Below are 15,310 nucleotides of genomic sequence, written 5' to 3' on the forward strand. Positions count from 1 at the left end.
AAAAAAATAAAAAAATAAACATGGCATAAATAATATTATAAACTGGGTGGTTTGAACCCTGAATGCTGATTGGCTGACAGCCATGGTTTATCAGACCGTACACCACGGGTATGACAAAACATTTATTTTTACTGCTCTAATTACTTTGGTAACCAGTTTAAAATAGCAATAAGGAACCTCAGGGGTTTGTGATATATGGCCAATATGCCATGGCTAAGGGCTGTATCCAGCACAGGCCTTAGCTGTGGTATATTGGCCATAAAACATACCCCCTCTGGCCTTATTGCTTTATTATTCAATGACACCACACAGCAGTATATATTGCTAGACTAGAGACAAGCCCCTAGCTATAGTTAGTCAGTGGTTGCACATCTAACTAGCTGGAATGAAGCTGGAATGAAGCTGTGCTGGATAGAACAGTAGAAATGTTTATATTTCTGTTTACGGTTTACAGCAGGTCTCCAGATACCCAGAACTGCCTGACCAGCCTGATAGGGTGTCCAGCTTACATATGTGCAAATCTGTGTGTGTCCAGCAATGGATTGAAACATCCAACCATGCCTCAAGTGTTGTGCTGAAGGTTCACCACATACCAAAAGTCTTGTGGGTTCCTGTCCTGAAACAACCCTTGGCTTAGATCCAACCCTCTATACACTTTTTGATATCTGAGAGGATTGGCGTTATTGTTTCTGTTTCCTGTCATGGTTTGCACAGAAGGACAAGTTGACCAATTGTACTATGGGGGATGGTAGATTGACATAGGCTAGTGTTTTTGCTGATTGTTAGGTCCACTCATCTTGTTGGCTGATAAAAGTAGACTAAATGTGGACAGTTCTAACATCTTCAATATGCACCTTAGAATTTGGCAAGAGGGATGCACGCAGTTGCATCGTGTCTGTCTTCATTCACTTGTAGCCTACTTCTTAGCTGAAATGTCTGTGAGAAGGACCCAATCACGGGACAGGAATTGGCTAATAAGAATGTAGATATCTGACAGAGCCATGTGAGTGAGAGGTGCTTCACAGCATGGCAGCCGGGAGAAGGGAATTATAATTATTATATTCAGCCCGAGGGCACAACGGCCACTTTGGCCGCAATAGGCATGGATTTTTTTGAGTTGCATTGCGGCCACACAAGGGGGATGTTGCCGGAAAATTTGAGGCCTGGTGAGAACATTATCAAGTGCTTGTCAAATTGTGAATGAAAGACTGATGAAGTGTGTGTAGCTTGCACATGAAATAAATCAAAGCTCATGCCTTTCATGGGACTCTGATTATTTGAAAAAAGTTGCATCATGCAGCCCTAGAATGTACACAAAAATCAAAACATATAGCCCAATGCTTGTATCACAACTAAAGTTGCATAAAAAATCTAAATGAAGCTTATGGGAGGACCAGTTTATTTGTTAATCCCTCAACACAGAATAGCCTCATGTTTGCACTTCCTTTGAAATTTTTGGGAAAAAATATCCTTTCTATTTTATTAAGCTTTGATCAATTGTATTCTTAATACTATAAAACAAATATTGTCTACTAAATTAACTAGTGTAGCCCACAGCCATATGACTAACATAAGGACAACTAAGAGTATATGCTATTCTGTTCTTCTTTGTCACGCCCTGGTCTAAGTATTTTGTGTTTTTCTTCATGTATTGGGTCAGGCCAGGGTGTGGCATGGAGTTTTTGTATTGTGGTGTGTTTTGTCCTGGGGTTTTGGTGTGTATGTATTTGGGATTGTAGCTAGTGGGGTTATCTAGCAAAGTCTATGGCTGTCTGGAGTGGTTCTCAATCAGAGGCAGGTGCTTATTGTTGTCTCTGATTGGGAACCATATTTAGGCAGCCATATTCTTTGAGTTTGTCGTGGGTGATTGTCCTGAGTGTCTTGATGTCCTTAGTCTGTGTTAGTTTGCACCAGTTAAGGCTGTTTCGGTTTTCACTACGTTTATTGTTTTGTAGAGTTTGTGTTTTGGATTCGTGTTACGTTGTGTAAATAAACATGGATCACAATATACGCGCTGCAGTTTGGTCCGACTCTCCTTCACCATTAGAAAACCGTGACATTCTTAAAACTACATTTTCTTCATATCATGTTTCTTTAGACCTGTGATGGTGTAGGCTATATTACATGGATTTATTAGACTTTTAAAATGTAGATGTTCCAATGTTCTGCATCAGTGGCTTGTGGGCTATGTGTGGAATCCAGGATAAGCTAAACATCCTTATGTTAATTAACGGTCAATTACCGTGAGACCGGCAGTTATATGCTTGACAATCAACGGCTGACATTTCATGACCGCCACAGCCCTACCCTAACCATCGATTTTTGAATTTTTGATGCTACCTGACTGTCTAGCTTTCCTTTTGGTGATTATTAGCAAGTTGACACAGTCAAGAAACTCTATGAATGTAGGTCCATTATCATGTGTGTGTACAGTTTAAATTTGGCTTTAGTTATTTGAAAGTATATTGAATTGGTCAATATTTCAATATACTCAAACCACCTGCGGGCCGGATTGGACCCCCTCGCGTGCCAGGTGAGGGGGTCTTATGTTTGACGTCCCTGGGCTAGACTCTGGAGGGTTGGGGCTAGGGGTTGTTTCTGGACAGGCCATGGGTATTATGGTAGCTCAGTCACTCACTCATTCATTAACTACACTCACTCACTCACTCACTCACTCACTCTTGTACTGTCTAAAAATGTTAATAGCTGTCAAACACTTGCTTCCTCTGTCCTCTCAATTGCATTTCCTTGATTCGTCTCCTCTACCCCATTGGTCTGATTCAATGGGATTTGAGAAAGAGGCGAGAATATGAGGATTCAAGGAATTGAAATTGAGATTCTCCCCTAGTTTCCTCCATTCCTCACCTTCCTCTCAAATCACATTGGGGTAGAGGAGTGAAGGCTTCTCCCCTCGGGATCCAATGTACTTTCAAAGAGAGGCAAGGAGTGGAGGAAATAAAGACAGAGGAAGCAAGTATTTGACAGCTAGATGTTTATCTATTCCATTCTTCAGGAATGTTTAGCATGGCTATAAATGATATAAAAGTTGGCTAAAGCACAAACAGACCTGAATACTAGGCATAACAAAGAAATATGCGGTGTCCAATTTTCATGTGACATTTTCAATGACATGTAAATGTCTTGTTGTTGCTAGGTGGAGTTATGGTGTCATTGTGCCTATTTAGAGACTTTTATTCCTGTAACTACACATGTGAAGTTGTAAAAAATCATATTGTAATGTACAGTGCATTCGGAAAGTATTCAGATCCCTTGACTTTTTTCACAATTTTCATAAATCTACAAACAATACCCCATTACAACAGAGTGAAAACATGTTTTTTGTAATTTAGCTAGGTATTCAGACTCTTTGTTACGAGACTTGAAATTGATCTCTGGTGCATCCTGTTTCCATTGATCATCCTTGAGATGTTTTTACAATTTGATTGGAGTCCACCTGTGGTAAATTCAATTGATTGTACATGATTTGGAAAGGCACATACCTGTCTATACAGTGCCTTGCAAAAGTATTCACCCCCCTTGGCGTTTTTCCTATTTTGTTGCATTACAACACCAGAAAGACCACTGAGCTCTCCAAACAGCTCAGGGACAAAGGTGTGGAGAAGTATTGATCAGGGTTGGGTTGTAAAAAATATCTGAACCTTTGAACATCCCACGGAGCACAATTAAATACATTATTAAAAATTGGAAAGAATATGGCACCACAATTAATCAGAAAGGCAAAAAAAAGACCAAAGATAATCCTAAATGAGCTGCAAAGCTCCAAGGTGGGGATTGGAATATCTGTCCATAGGACCACTTTAAGCCGTACACTCCACAGAGTTGGGTACTTATTTTTTATTTTTTTATTTTACCTTTATTTAAGAAGGCAAGCCAGAAAAGAACACATTCTTATTTTCAATGATGACCTAGGAACAGCTGTCTTGTTCAGGGGCAGAAAGACAGATTTTGACCTTGTCATCTGAGGTGATTCAAACTTGCAACCTTTCGGTTACTAGTCCAACACTCTAACCACTAGGCTACCTGCCGCCCCTGCCGGGTTTACGGAAGAGTGGCCAGAAAAAAGCCATTGCTTAAAGATAAAAATAAGCAAACACATTTTGGTGTTTCCCAAAAGGCATGTGGAAGACTCCCCAAACATATGGAAGAAGGTACTCTGGTCAGAGGAGACTAAAATTGAGCTTTTTGCCATCAAGGAAAACGCTATGTCTGGTGCAAATCCAACACCTCTCATCACCCCGAGAACACCATCCCCAAGCATGGTAGTGGCAGCATCATGCTGTGGGGATGTTTTTCATCGGCAGGGACTGGGAAACTGGTCAGAATTTAAGGAATGGTGGATTGCTTTACACCAGGGGAACCCATCCAACTTGAAGGAGCTGGAAGAGTTGTGCCTTCAAGAATCCCAGTATTTAGATGTACCAAGCTTATAGAGACATACCCCAAGAGATTTGCAGCTGCAATTGCTGCAAAAGGTAGCTCTACAAAGTATTAACTTTTGGGGGATGAATAGTTATGGGCGCTCAAGTTCTGTTTTTATGTCTTATTCTTGTTTGTTTCACAATAAAAATATTTTGCATCTTCAAAGTGGTAGGCATGTGCAAATCAAATGATACTACAACCCCCCCAAAAATCTATTTTAATTCCAGGTTGTAAGGCAACAAAATAGGAAAAATGCCAAGGTGGGTGAATACTTTCGCAAGCAACTGTATTAAGGTCCCACAATTGACAGTGCATGCCAGAGCAAAATCCAAGCCATGAGGCTGAAGGAATTGTCCGTAGAGCTCCGAGACAGGATTGTGCCGAGGCACAGATCTGGGGAAGGGTACCAAAATATTTCTGCAGCGTTGAAAGTCCAAGAAGACAGTCGGCTCCATCATTCTTAAATGGAAAAAGTTTGGCACCACCAAGACTCTTCCTAGAGCTGGCCAACTGGTCAAACTTAGCAATCAGTGGAGAATGGCCTTGGTTAGGGAGGTGACCAAGAACCCGATGGTCACTCTGACATCGCTCCAGAGTTCTTCTGTGGAGATGGGAGAACTTTCCAGAAGGATAACCATCACTGCAGCACTCCACCAATCAGGCTTTTATGGTAGAGAGGCCAGGCGGAAGTCACTCCTCAGTAAAAGGCACGTCAGCCCACTTGGAGTTTTCCAAAAGGCACCTAAAGGACTCTCAGACCGTGAGAAACAAGATTCTCTGGTCTGATGAAGCCAACATTGAACTCTTTGGCCTGAATGCCAAGCGTCACATCTGGAGGAAACCTGGCACAATCCCTACAGTGAAGCATGGTTGTGGCAGCATCATGCTGTGGGGATGTTTTTCAGCAGCAGGGACTGGGAGACCAGTCAGGACCAAAGCAAAGATGAACGGAGCAAAGTACAGAGAGATCATTGATGAAAACCTGCTCCAAAGCGCTCATACAGGGGCGATGGTTCACCTTCTAACAGGACAATGACCCTAATCCCACAGCCAAGACAACGCAGGAGAGGCTTTGGGACAAGTCTCTGAATGTCATTGAGTTCCCCAGGCAGAGCCCAGAGCTGAACCTGATCGAACATCTCTGGAGAAACCTGAAAATCGCTGTGCAGTGACACTCCCCATCCAACCTGACAGAGCTTCAGAGGATCTGCATAGAAGAATAGGACAATCCCCCCAAATACAGGTGTGCTAAGCTTGTAGAGTCATACCCAAGAAGACTCGAGGCTGTAATTACTGCCAAAGGTGTTTCAACAAAGTACTGAGTGAAGGGGCTGAATACTTATGTAAATATAATATTTTTTATTTTTTATACATTTGCACAAATTGCACTTTTTTTAAACTGTGTTTGTTATTATGGGGTATTGTGTGTAGAATAATGAGAAGAAAAAAACTAATTCATCCATTTTAGAATGAGGCTGGTAATTAGGGATGCACGGTATATCGGTAAGCATATCGTAATCGGACAATATTAGCTAAAATTGCCAACATCAGCCTGATGTCTAGTTTAACACCAATGTGCAAAACCGATGTCAAAGCTTACGTGCATACCGATATAGGTTAGATAGATGACGTAATGATGCCACGAAAAATATAGCGCTACACGTGCAACACAGTATTCCTAACCTAGCCCACAATATCTGCTGTGTGGAACGAGCAGTCAACAAGTCGAGCTGTCATTTGAAAGTGTAATTAATAATGGATTTCATGCCCTTGACAATCAACCGTTCTCTGTGGTGGATTATGTTGGCTTTTGCCAACTGGTAGAGCAGCGGTACACTCTACCAAGTAGGCACTATTTTTCAGATGTTGCCCTACCGGAGTTACACAGTATTGAAACTCACATTCATGAGCTACTTGCTATGGGCGTCACTGCTATTAGCTTCACGACTGACATTTGGCACAGCGATGTCAGCCCCATGAGCATTGTGAGTCGACGAGGATTTCACAGTTGTGTCGACAAGGATTTCGTACTGAGGAAAGCCGTATTGCATGCTCAAGAATGTGCTCGTTCTCATACCGCTGCTGCCATTTCAATGGCATTTGAGAACATGTTTTAAACTTGGAAACATGAACACCCCTGGCTCCATTCAAACAACTGACTGGAGAAATAAGCTCAACTGTGTCTGCAGCAGAAGTGATACCCTGTCATGTTATTGAAACGCCTGATCAACAAAAATGCCAACACAGACCGTCGGGTTAACTTGGAGAAGTACTTTACTAGAGGCTGTGAACAGACCGTCGGGTTAACTTGGAGAAGTACTTTACTAGAGGCTGTGAACAGACCGTCGGGTTAACTGGGAGAAGTACTTTACTAGAGGCTGTGAACAGACCGTCGGGTTAACTGGGAGAAGTACTTTACTAGAGGCTGTGAACAAGCAATTCGGTGGCATTCTCTCTGAGCCAATACTGTGTCGCCACCATGGTCGATGCTAGGTACAAGGACCGCTACTTCGATGCAGACAAGAAACAGGGTTTACGTGAAATGTGCTGGACAAGATGGAAACGGACACAGTGACAGTGATGCTCCGAGGAAGAGAGGCCACGGACAGACAGAGTTGAAACTTCACTGCTTGTCATGTATGATGAAATCCTGGTTGAGACTGAACAAATGAGCAACGAATCAGCACAGCAAGTAAGCGAAATAATGAGTGTGTGCGTGTGTGTGTGTGTGTGTGTGTGTGTGTTTCAACTATATAACTGTACTAGCATGCTTAAAAGTCCGCTAAAATTAAAAATAATGGTTATCGGTATCAGTATAAAACATTTTTGGCAAGGAAAATATTGGATATAAGTATCAGCCAAAAATGTAAAAAAAATGTCCCTAGCTGTAACGTAACAAAATGTGTAAAAAGTCAAGAGGTCTGAATACTTTCCAAATGCACTGTACAGTATATCAAACCATTTAGAAAATTTGATCCTGATTTCACAAGTTTGCCCCTTTATTTATAGAAAGACCCATTGATGCCTCTACTAATGATCGTACTATTGTGCTCAAAACATGCAATTGTAAAGTCTAAGAGGACTGGATATCTTCTGACCTGGGTATCAAAGTGTTCAGAAAGAGAGTAATTGGTGAGTACAGTAAGAGTTCTGATTGGCTCAACAGAATGATTGGTGGGTGAAGTAAAACGTCAGCTTCCTGATTTGGCTAAACTGGGTGATTGGCAGGTTGACTGACCTGTGGCCGTGGGTGTCCTGTGACAAGACAGGTGAGTTCAAGGGTCTCTCCCTCCCGGATTGTGTACACCCTCTCCGCGTGGCGCTCCTCTTCAACGTTACAGGCGTGGCCCGAGTGGACGATGCGGACCGTAGGGGGCGCTGTAGAGGACAAACAGAACAGTTAGTACATCTCAATTATTACAAGAAGAAAGTCAAAGCTGCAACGTCCAAATTAATTCACACAATTCACATCGGAAATCCTATAACGTATAACTGGGGAATGAACACTGCGTGAAGAATTGAGAGAAGGGAAATTTTATTTATTTCTATGTACTTCTCAGCTTTTTGGATAACATTGTACTGTGTATCTGTATCCCTTCTCTCTCTTTAATTTGACAAACCTAAAAATAAAATAAGAATCGATCCAGACGCGATCTGCATGAGCTCACAGAGACAGGGTATCAGTTTTAACAGAGTCAGGAGAGTAGTGCTGAGACACACACACACACACACACTAGAGTTGTGCTACTGACTAGGTATCCCCTTTTCCTAACACACACACACACACACACACACACACACACACACACACACACACACACACACACACACACACACACACACACACACACACACACACACACACACACACACACACACACACACACACACACACACACACACACACACTTCCCCCATTGATTTCTGCCCGTTTAATGCAATAATCAACCAAATTGTCCCTCTTATCATACATACAATGTAATATCTGTGAGGTCTTTGGCCTGATTTTCACAGTTATGGGTTCTGCTTTGTTTTGAGGATGATGGTTCAAATGAACAGCATCTGCAGGTATCATGCCTATTACTGTAACCTATATTTGATAGCATTGCAGGTAGTCTGTCCTCATTAAACATCAAAACACCTCAAACAAATGTCTAAATCCAACAACCCAGGAGCACGCAGAATCGCTTTTAGTGGAAACAGTCTGGTGACACGGGAGTTTCTATTTGACAAATTGAGGTATGTTTATGCCCGTTTCGTTTGCTTCCATTTAAGATGGGTTTTTCAACAGAATCGGCACAATGAATACACCCCTGATCACCCGCAAACACAGTTCACTTTCATAGCAGCCACATACAAACAGCTTGCTGTATATGTAATTCCTTGTCGCACCTATGTGTGCGCTCTCCTCCTCCTTTTCCCTTCACTTGTGGACTTCAGTGCACAACACATCAGATGTCTGTTGCCAGACAACAAAAACTTTCCCAAGCCAGACCTTCATGTCATGACTGCTAACCGCTACACACAGTCTACATTGTTTTCATGTCATAGTCAACACATCTACTAGAACTAACACTTTAGTAAACTCGCTACAATCCTACAGTACAGTGTACAGTCAGCAGCAAGTAGTTAAGCAGTTACACTTGTGGGCCCCGGTAGCAATAAATTAATAAAACCAAAACCTTACCTTGATTTGGAAGAGCTCCAGTGTTGGATAGCCATAGCCAGCTAGCTAACATAGCATCCCTCTCTGTTTGAGCAGGGTGTTTTGAGTAGGCTAAATGAACTAGCTACATTCCATGCTAGCTAAGTAATACTGTATCTAGTATCTATTTCTGTCTCTCTCTCCTTAATTTTGGAAGAAATGAATTTGTTCAAAACTGTTAAATTGTCTTTCTCTCTTTTTGAGTCAACTACTCACCACAGTTTATGCACTCCAGTGCTAGCTAGCTGTAAGTTATGATTTCAGAACTAGACTCATTCTCTGGTACTTTGATTGGGTGGACAACATGTCAGTTCATGCTGTCATAATTAAATCAAATCAAATTGTATTTGTCACATGTGCCGAATACAACTGGTGTAGACCTTACAGTGAAATGCTTACTAAAGAGCCCCTAACCAACAGTGCAGTTTCAAAAAATACAGATATGAATAAGAGATAAAAGTAACAAGTAATTAAAGAGCAGCAGTAAAAAATAACAATATATACAGGGCGGTGCCGGTACAGAGTCAATGTGAGGTGGCACCGGTTAGTTGAGGTAGTATGTACATGTAGGTAGAGTTAATTAAAAGTGACTATGCATAGATGACCACAGAGAGTGGCAGTGGTGTGGGATGCAAATAGTCTTGGTAGCCATTTGACTAGATGTTCAGGAGTCTTATGGCTTGGGAGTAGAAGCTGTTGAGAAGCCTCTTGGATCTAGACTTTGCGCTCCCGGTACTGCTTGCCATGCAGTAGCAGAGAGAACAGTCTATGATTAGGGTGGCTGGAGTCTTTGAACATTTTTAGAGCCTTCCTCTCACACGGCCTGGTATAGAGGTTGGCGCCAGTGATGTACTGGGCCGTTCGCACTACCCTCTCTAGTGCCTTGCGGTCAGAGGCTAAGCAGTTGCCATACCAGGGTTAGAGTCCCGCTCCTTGAAAGTGGCAGCTCTAGCCTTTAGCTCAGTGCAGATGCTGCCTGTAATCCATGGCTTCTGGTTGGGGTATGTACATACGGTCAGATATGCTGTACTCCTCAATGCCATTGGAGGAATCCCAGAACATATTCCAGTCTGTGCTAGCAAAACAGTCCTGTAGCTTAGCATCTGCTTCATCTGACCACTTTTTTATTGATCTAGTCACGGGTACTTCCTGCTTTCATTTTTGCTTGTAATCAGGAATCGGGAGGATGGAATTATGGTCAGATTTGCCAAATTACTGTATAAGTCTATGGAAGGGGGTGAGAACCATGAGCCCTCCTTGGTTTTCTATTGAAGTCAATGTACCCAGAGGAGGACAGAAGCTAGCTGTTCTCCGGCTACACCATGGTGCTACCCAACAGAGTGCTACTGGGGCTGTGGCAGATCTTCATTGCACAACAGTGTGTTGATGACGTTATCATATCTAGTATAGTTTCATCTAAAAAATATTACATTTTTTGTTTCACTATTTTTTCTTTTTCTGAAATTCACTGAGGAGGATAGTCCTCCCATCCTCATTTGAGGAGCCTCCACTGCTTTACAGCTAATTGTCCCTCTCTGCAGTAGATCTAATTCATCCAGTTGTAACTCTACTACTCTACAGAGCTTGCTCGTAGCTGTCCATCCTCATGTGATTACAGCACAGGTGTGTGTTGTTTTTCTCTCTCTTCCTTACGCTCAGCCGGGCATGTTGATGGTGATGAAGAATGATGCTGCCCATGGTTCACCCCCGTGTAGAGAAAAATATACACACACACACACACACACACACACACATATATATATATATATATATATATGAGAGAGAGAACAAAGCAGGGTGGAGGAGGGAGGGGCTTTAGTATGGGAGCCTGGGGATGCACGCTTGGCCCACTGGGCCGTGAAGGATGGGGTCGGATGAATTTGACCGCTAGAGGCTGATCATAGGTCAGTATGTGTTTCTCCCTCGAATGGTTAAGTTTAGGATGTGGAAGGTTAGCTGGGCCCAGATCTGGGTAAAAGAAGCTTCAGTGCCAGGCCATGAGTAGTGAACAACACTAGGGTAAAACCTCAAATTGGTTATAATCAGACAGGAAAATAAAGTTCCTTTTACTGCATCAGTGTGGTTTCCTGCTCTAGAATACTCAGTAGACTCAGACAACCTAAAGCAGAGATTCACATTGGGCCCTAGATCGCTTCGGTCTCACAACACACTAATGAGACTAAGCGAGTCTGCTAAACGCTAATCCGCTAGACGCTAGCCTGCTAGACGTTAACCACACACCCTCCTCTTACTGCACTACTGTGACTGTTCCCTCACTGTCTTCTTCTACTCAGCTAGTTAGCGTAATGCCCTTAAACAGAATTTAGCTCACTAACTGCTACATAGATTTATTAAATAACACTGAGATTGATGCTAACAGGAAATGCTAACAAGTCATCCACATGGACAGAGCCTGCAGTGGGTCTCTCCATTAGGAGATGAATCTGCCAGCAGTGTATTCCAGAGGATTGAAAGCCCTGGCTGAGTAGAGAAACGCTTCACACATGGCTGCCACTTAAAACAAAAGGCTTAGGAGAAGACCCTGGGGCGCCAGGCAACATGGTGCTAATGCAATTTACTCCAATAAGCCAGTTATTCTACAACATGCTATCAGTCCTGAGATGAGTATAGAGTTGGGAGAGGAAAACTGGAAAAACACACGTAATGATTTATCCTCACAGGTAGAATAACTAGATACAGTATGTAAGTAGACTAACTAGATAGATACAGTATGTGGGTAGACTATCTAGTTAGTCTACTCACATACTGTATCTAGTTATTCTAACTAGTTATTCTAACTAGATACAGTATGTGGGTAGACTAACTAGATATATACAGTATGTAGATAGTCTACCAACATACTGTATCTAGTTATTATATCTACATACGGCATATATCTAGTTAGTCTACTAGTTATTCTAACTAGATATATGCAGTATGTAGATAGAATAACTGGATACAGTATATGGGTAGACTAACTAGATATATACAGTATGTAGATAGTAACTAGAACATATGTGTATCTAGAGTTATAGATAACTAGATACAGTATGTGAGTAGACTAACTAGATACAGCATAACTATACTAGTTAGTCTACTAGTTATTCTAACTAGATATATGCAGTATGTAGATAGAATAACTGGATACAGTATGTGGGTAGACTAACTAGATACAGTATGTGGGTAGACTAACTAGATACAGTATGTGAGTAGACTAACTAGATACAGTATGTGAGTAGACTAACTAGATACAGTATGTGAGTAGACTAACTAGATGCAGTATGTGAGTAGACTAACTAGATACAGTATGTGAGTAGACTAACTAGATGCAGTATGCGGGTAGACTAACTAACTAGATACAGTATGTGGGTGGACTAACTAGATAGATACAGTATGTAGGTAGACTAACTAGATATATACAGTATGTAGATAGAATAACTAGATACAGTATGTGGGTAGACTAACTAGATACAGTATGTGGGTAGACCAACTAACTAGATACAATATGTGGGTAGAATAACTAGATTCAGTATGTGGGTAGAATTACTGGATACAGTATGTGGGTAGACTAACTAGATACAGTATGTGGGTAGACTAACTAGATACAGTATGTGGGTAGAATTACTGGATACAGTATGTGGATAGAATAACTAGATACAGTATGTGGGTAGACTAACTAGATACAGTATGTGGGTAGACCAACTAACTAGATACAATATGTGGGTAGAATAACTAGATTCAGTATGTGGGTAGAATTACTGGATACAGTATGTGGGTAGACTAACTAGATACAGTATGTGGGTAGAATAACTAGATACAGTATGTGGGTAGAATTACTGGATACAGTATGTGGGTAGACTAACTAGATACAGTATGTGCGTAGAATTACTGGATACAGTATGTGGGTAGACTAACTAGATACAGTATGTGGGTAGAATTACTGGATACAGTATGTGGGTAGACTAACTAGATACAGTATGTGGGTAGAATTACTGGATACAGTATGTGGGTAGACTAACTAGATACAGTATGTGGGTAGACCAACTAACTAGATACAATATGTGGGTAGAATAACTAGATACAGTATGTGGGTAGAATTACTGGATACAGTATGTGGGTAGACTAACTAGATACAGTATGTGGGTAGAATAACTAGATACAGTATGTGGGTAGACTAACTAGATACAGTATGTGGGTAGAATTACTGGATACAGTATGTGGGTAGACTAACTAGATACAGTATGTGGGTAGAATTACTGGATACAGTATGTGGGTAGACTAACTAGATACAGTATGTGGGTAGAATTACTGGATACAGTATGTGGGTAGACTAACTAGATACAGTATGTGGGTAGACCAACTAACTAGATACAATATGTGGGTAGAATAACTAGATACAGTATGTGGGTAGAATTACTGGATACAGTTTGTGGGTAGACGAACTAGATACAGTATGTGGGTAGAATAACTAGATACAGTATGTGGGTAGAATAACTAGATACAGTATGTGGGTAGAATTACTGGATACAGTATGTGGGTAGAATAACTAGATACAATATGTGGGTAGAATAACTAGATACAGTATGTGGGTAGAATTACTGGATACAGTATGTGGGTAGACTAACTAGATACAGTATGTGGGTAGACCAACTAACTAGATACAATATGTGGGTAGAATAACTAGATACAGTATGTGGGTAGACTAACTAGATACATTATGTGAGTAGACTAACTAGATACAGTATGTGGGTAGACTAACTAAATAGATACAGTATGTAGGAAGCATAACTAGATACAGTATGTGGGTAGACTAACTATACACAGTATGTGTTTAGAATAATTCACTATATACAGTATGTGGGTAGACTAACTAGATACAGTATGTGGGTAGACTAAATCAAATCAAATCAAATCAAATCAAATTTATTTATATAGCCCTTCGTACATTAGCTGATATCTCAAAGTGCTGTACAGAAACCCAGCCTAAAACCCCAAACAGCAAACAATGCAGGTGTAAAAGCACGGTGGCTAGGAAAAACTCCCTAGAAAGGCCAAAACCTAGGAAGAATTCTAGAGAGGAACCGGGCTATGTGGGGTGGCCAGTCCTCTTCTGGCTGTGCCGGGTAGAGATTATAACAGAACATGACCAAGATGTTCAAATGTTCATAAATGACCAGCATGGTCAAATAATAATAAGGCAGAACAGTTGAAACTGGAGCAGCAGCACAGTCAGGTGGACTGGGGACAGCAAGGAGCCATCATGTCAGGTAGTCCTGGGGCACGGTCCTAGGGCTCAGGTCCTCCGAGAGAGAGAAAGAAAGAGAGAATTAGAGAGAGCATATGTGGGGTGGCCAGTCCTCTTCTGGCTGTGCCGGGTGGAGATTATAACAGAACGTGGCCAAGATGTTCAAATGTTCATAAATGACCAGCATGGTTGAATAATAGTAAGGCAGAACAGTTGAAACTGGAGCAGGAGCATGGCCAGGTGGACTGGGGACAGCAAGGAGTCCTCATTACTAAAGTAATGGGTAGACTGAAGTAATAGCACAGAAGGAGATGGCAGCCTTTTTAAGTTCCAGTAACCAATTGTTCTATTGTGTATGTTTTTCTGTTGTTGTTGTTATTTGTAACTTATTTTGTGCGTAATGTTTCTGCCACAGTGTCTTATGACCGAAAAGAGCTTCTTAATTTCAGGACAGCGATTACTCACGGGAGGAATTCTTCTTCTTCAACGACTCGGACGGGAAGGATTTACTCCAGACACCCTACAAGGCTCTCATTCCCATCGTTCGCAGGAGGAAAAGATGGAGATATCGTGGACGACGATCCGGGTGCCTTGTAAGTATCTGTCACCGAGTGGGTAATCTACCTTTACCATGGGTCCTATTAGCCAACGTACAATCAATCAATAATAAAATAGACTAACTACGAGCACGTATATCCAACCAACGGGATATTAAAAACTGTAATATCTTATGTTTCACTGAGTCGTGGCTGAACGACGACATGATTAACATACAGCTGGCGGATTTTAAGCTTTTTCGACAGTATAGAACAGCTGCCTCTGGTAAGACAAAGGGAGGCGGCCTATTTATATGTGTAAACAACAGCTGGAGCCCGAAATCTAAGGAAGTCTTGAGGTTTTGCGCACCTGTAGTAGAGTAT

At 41.6% G+C, this 15,310-nt stretch overlaps 1 protein-coding gene across 2 annotated transcripts in view; it reads right to left on the bottom strand.

Annotated features, from left to right (window-relative positions):
• The window catches only part of LOC118371785 (MAM domain-containing glycosylphosphatidylinositol anchor protein 2), a 473,444-nt gene that overhangs the window by 326,695 nt on the left and 131,439 nt on the right, over window positions 1–15,310 (bottom strand). For both annotated transcript variants that reach the window (XR_008141009.1, XM_052523975.1), the window contains exon 2: window positions 7,679–7,818. Coding sequence is in view for 1 of the 2 variants with exons in the window: in XM_052523975.1 (XP_052379935.1) it covers window positions 7,679–7,818 (140 nt within the window). In the remaining variant the exon portion in view is untranslated. The remainder of the gene's footprint in view (window positions 1–7,678; window positions 7,819–15,310) is intronic.

Source organism: Oncorhynchus keta, chromosome 8 (assembly GCF_023373465.1).
Source record: "Oncorhynchus keta strain PuntledgeMale-10-30-2019 chromosome 8, Oket_V2, whole genome shotgun sequence".
Classification (NCBI taxonomy): Eukaryota; Metazoa; Chordata; class Actinopteri; order Salmoniformes; family Salmonidae; genus Oncorhynchus; species Oncorhynchus keta.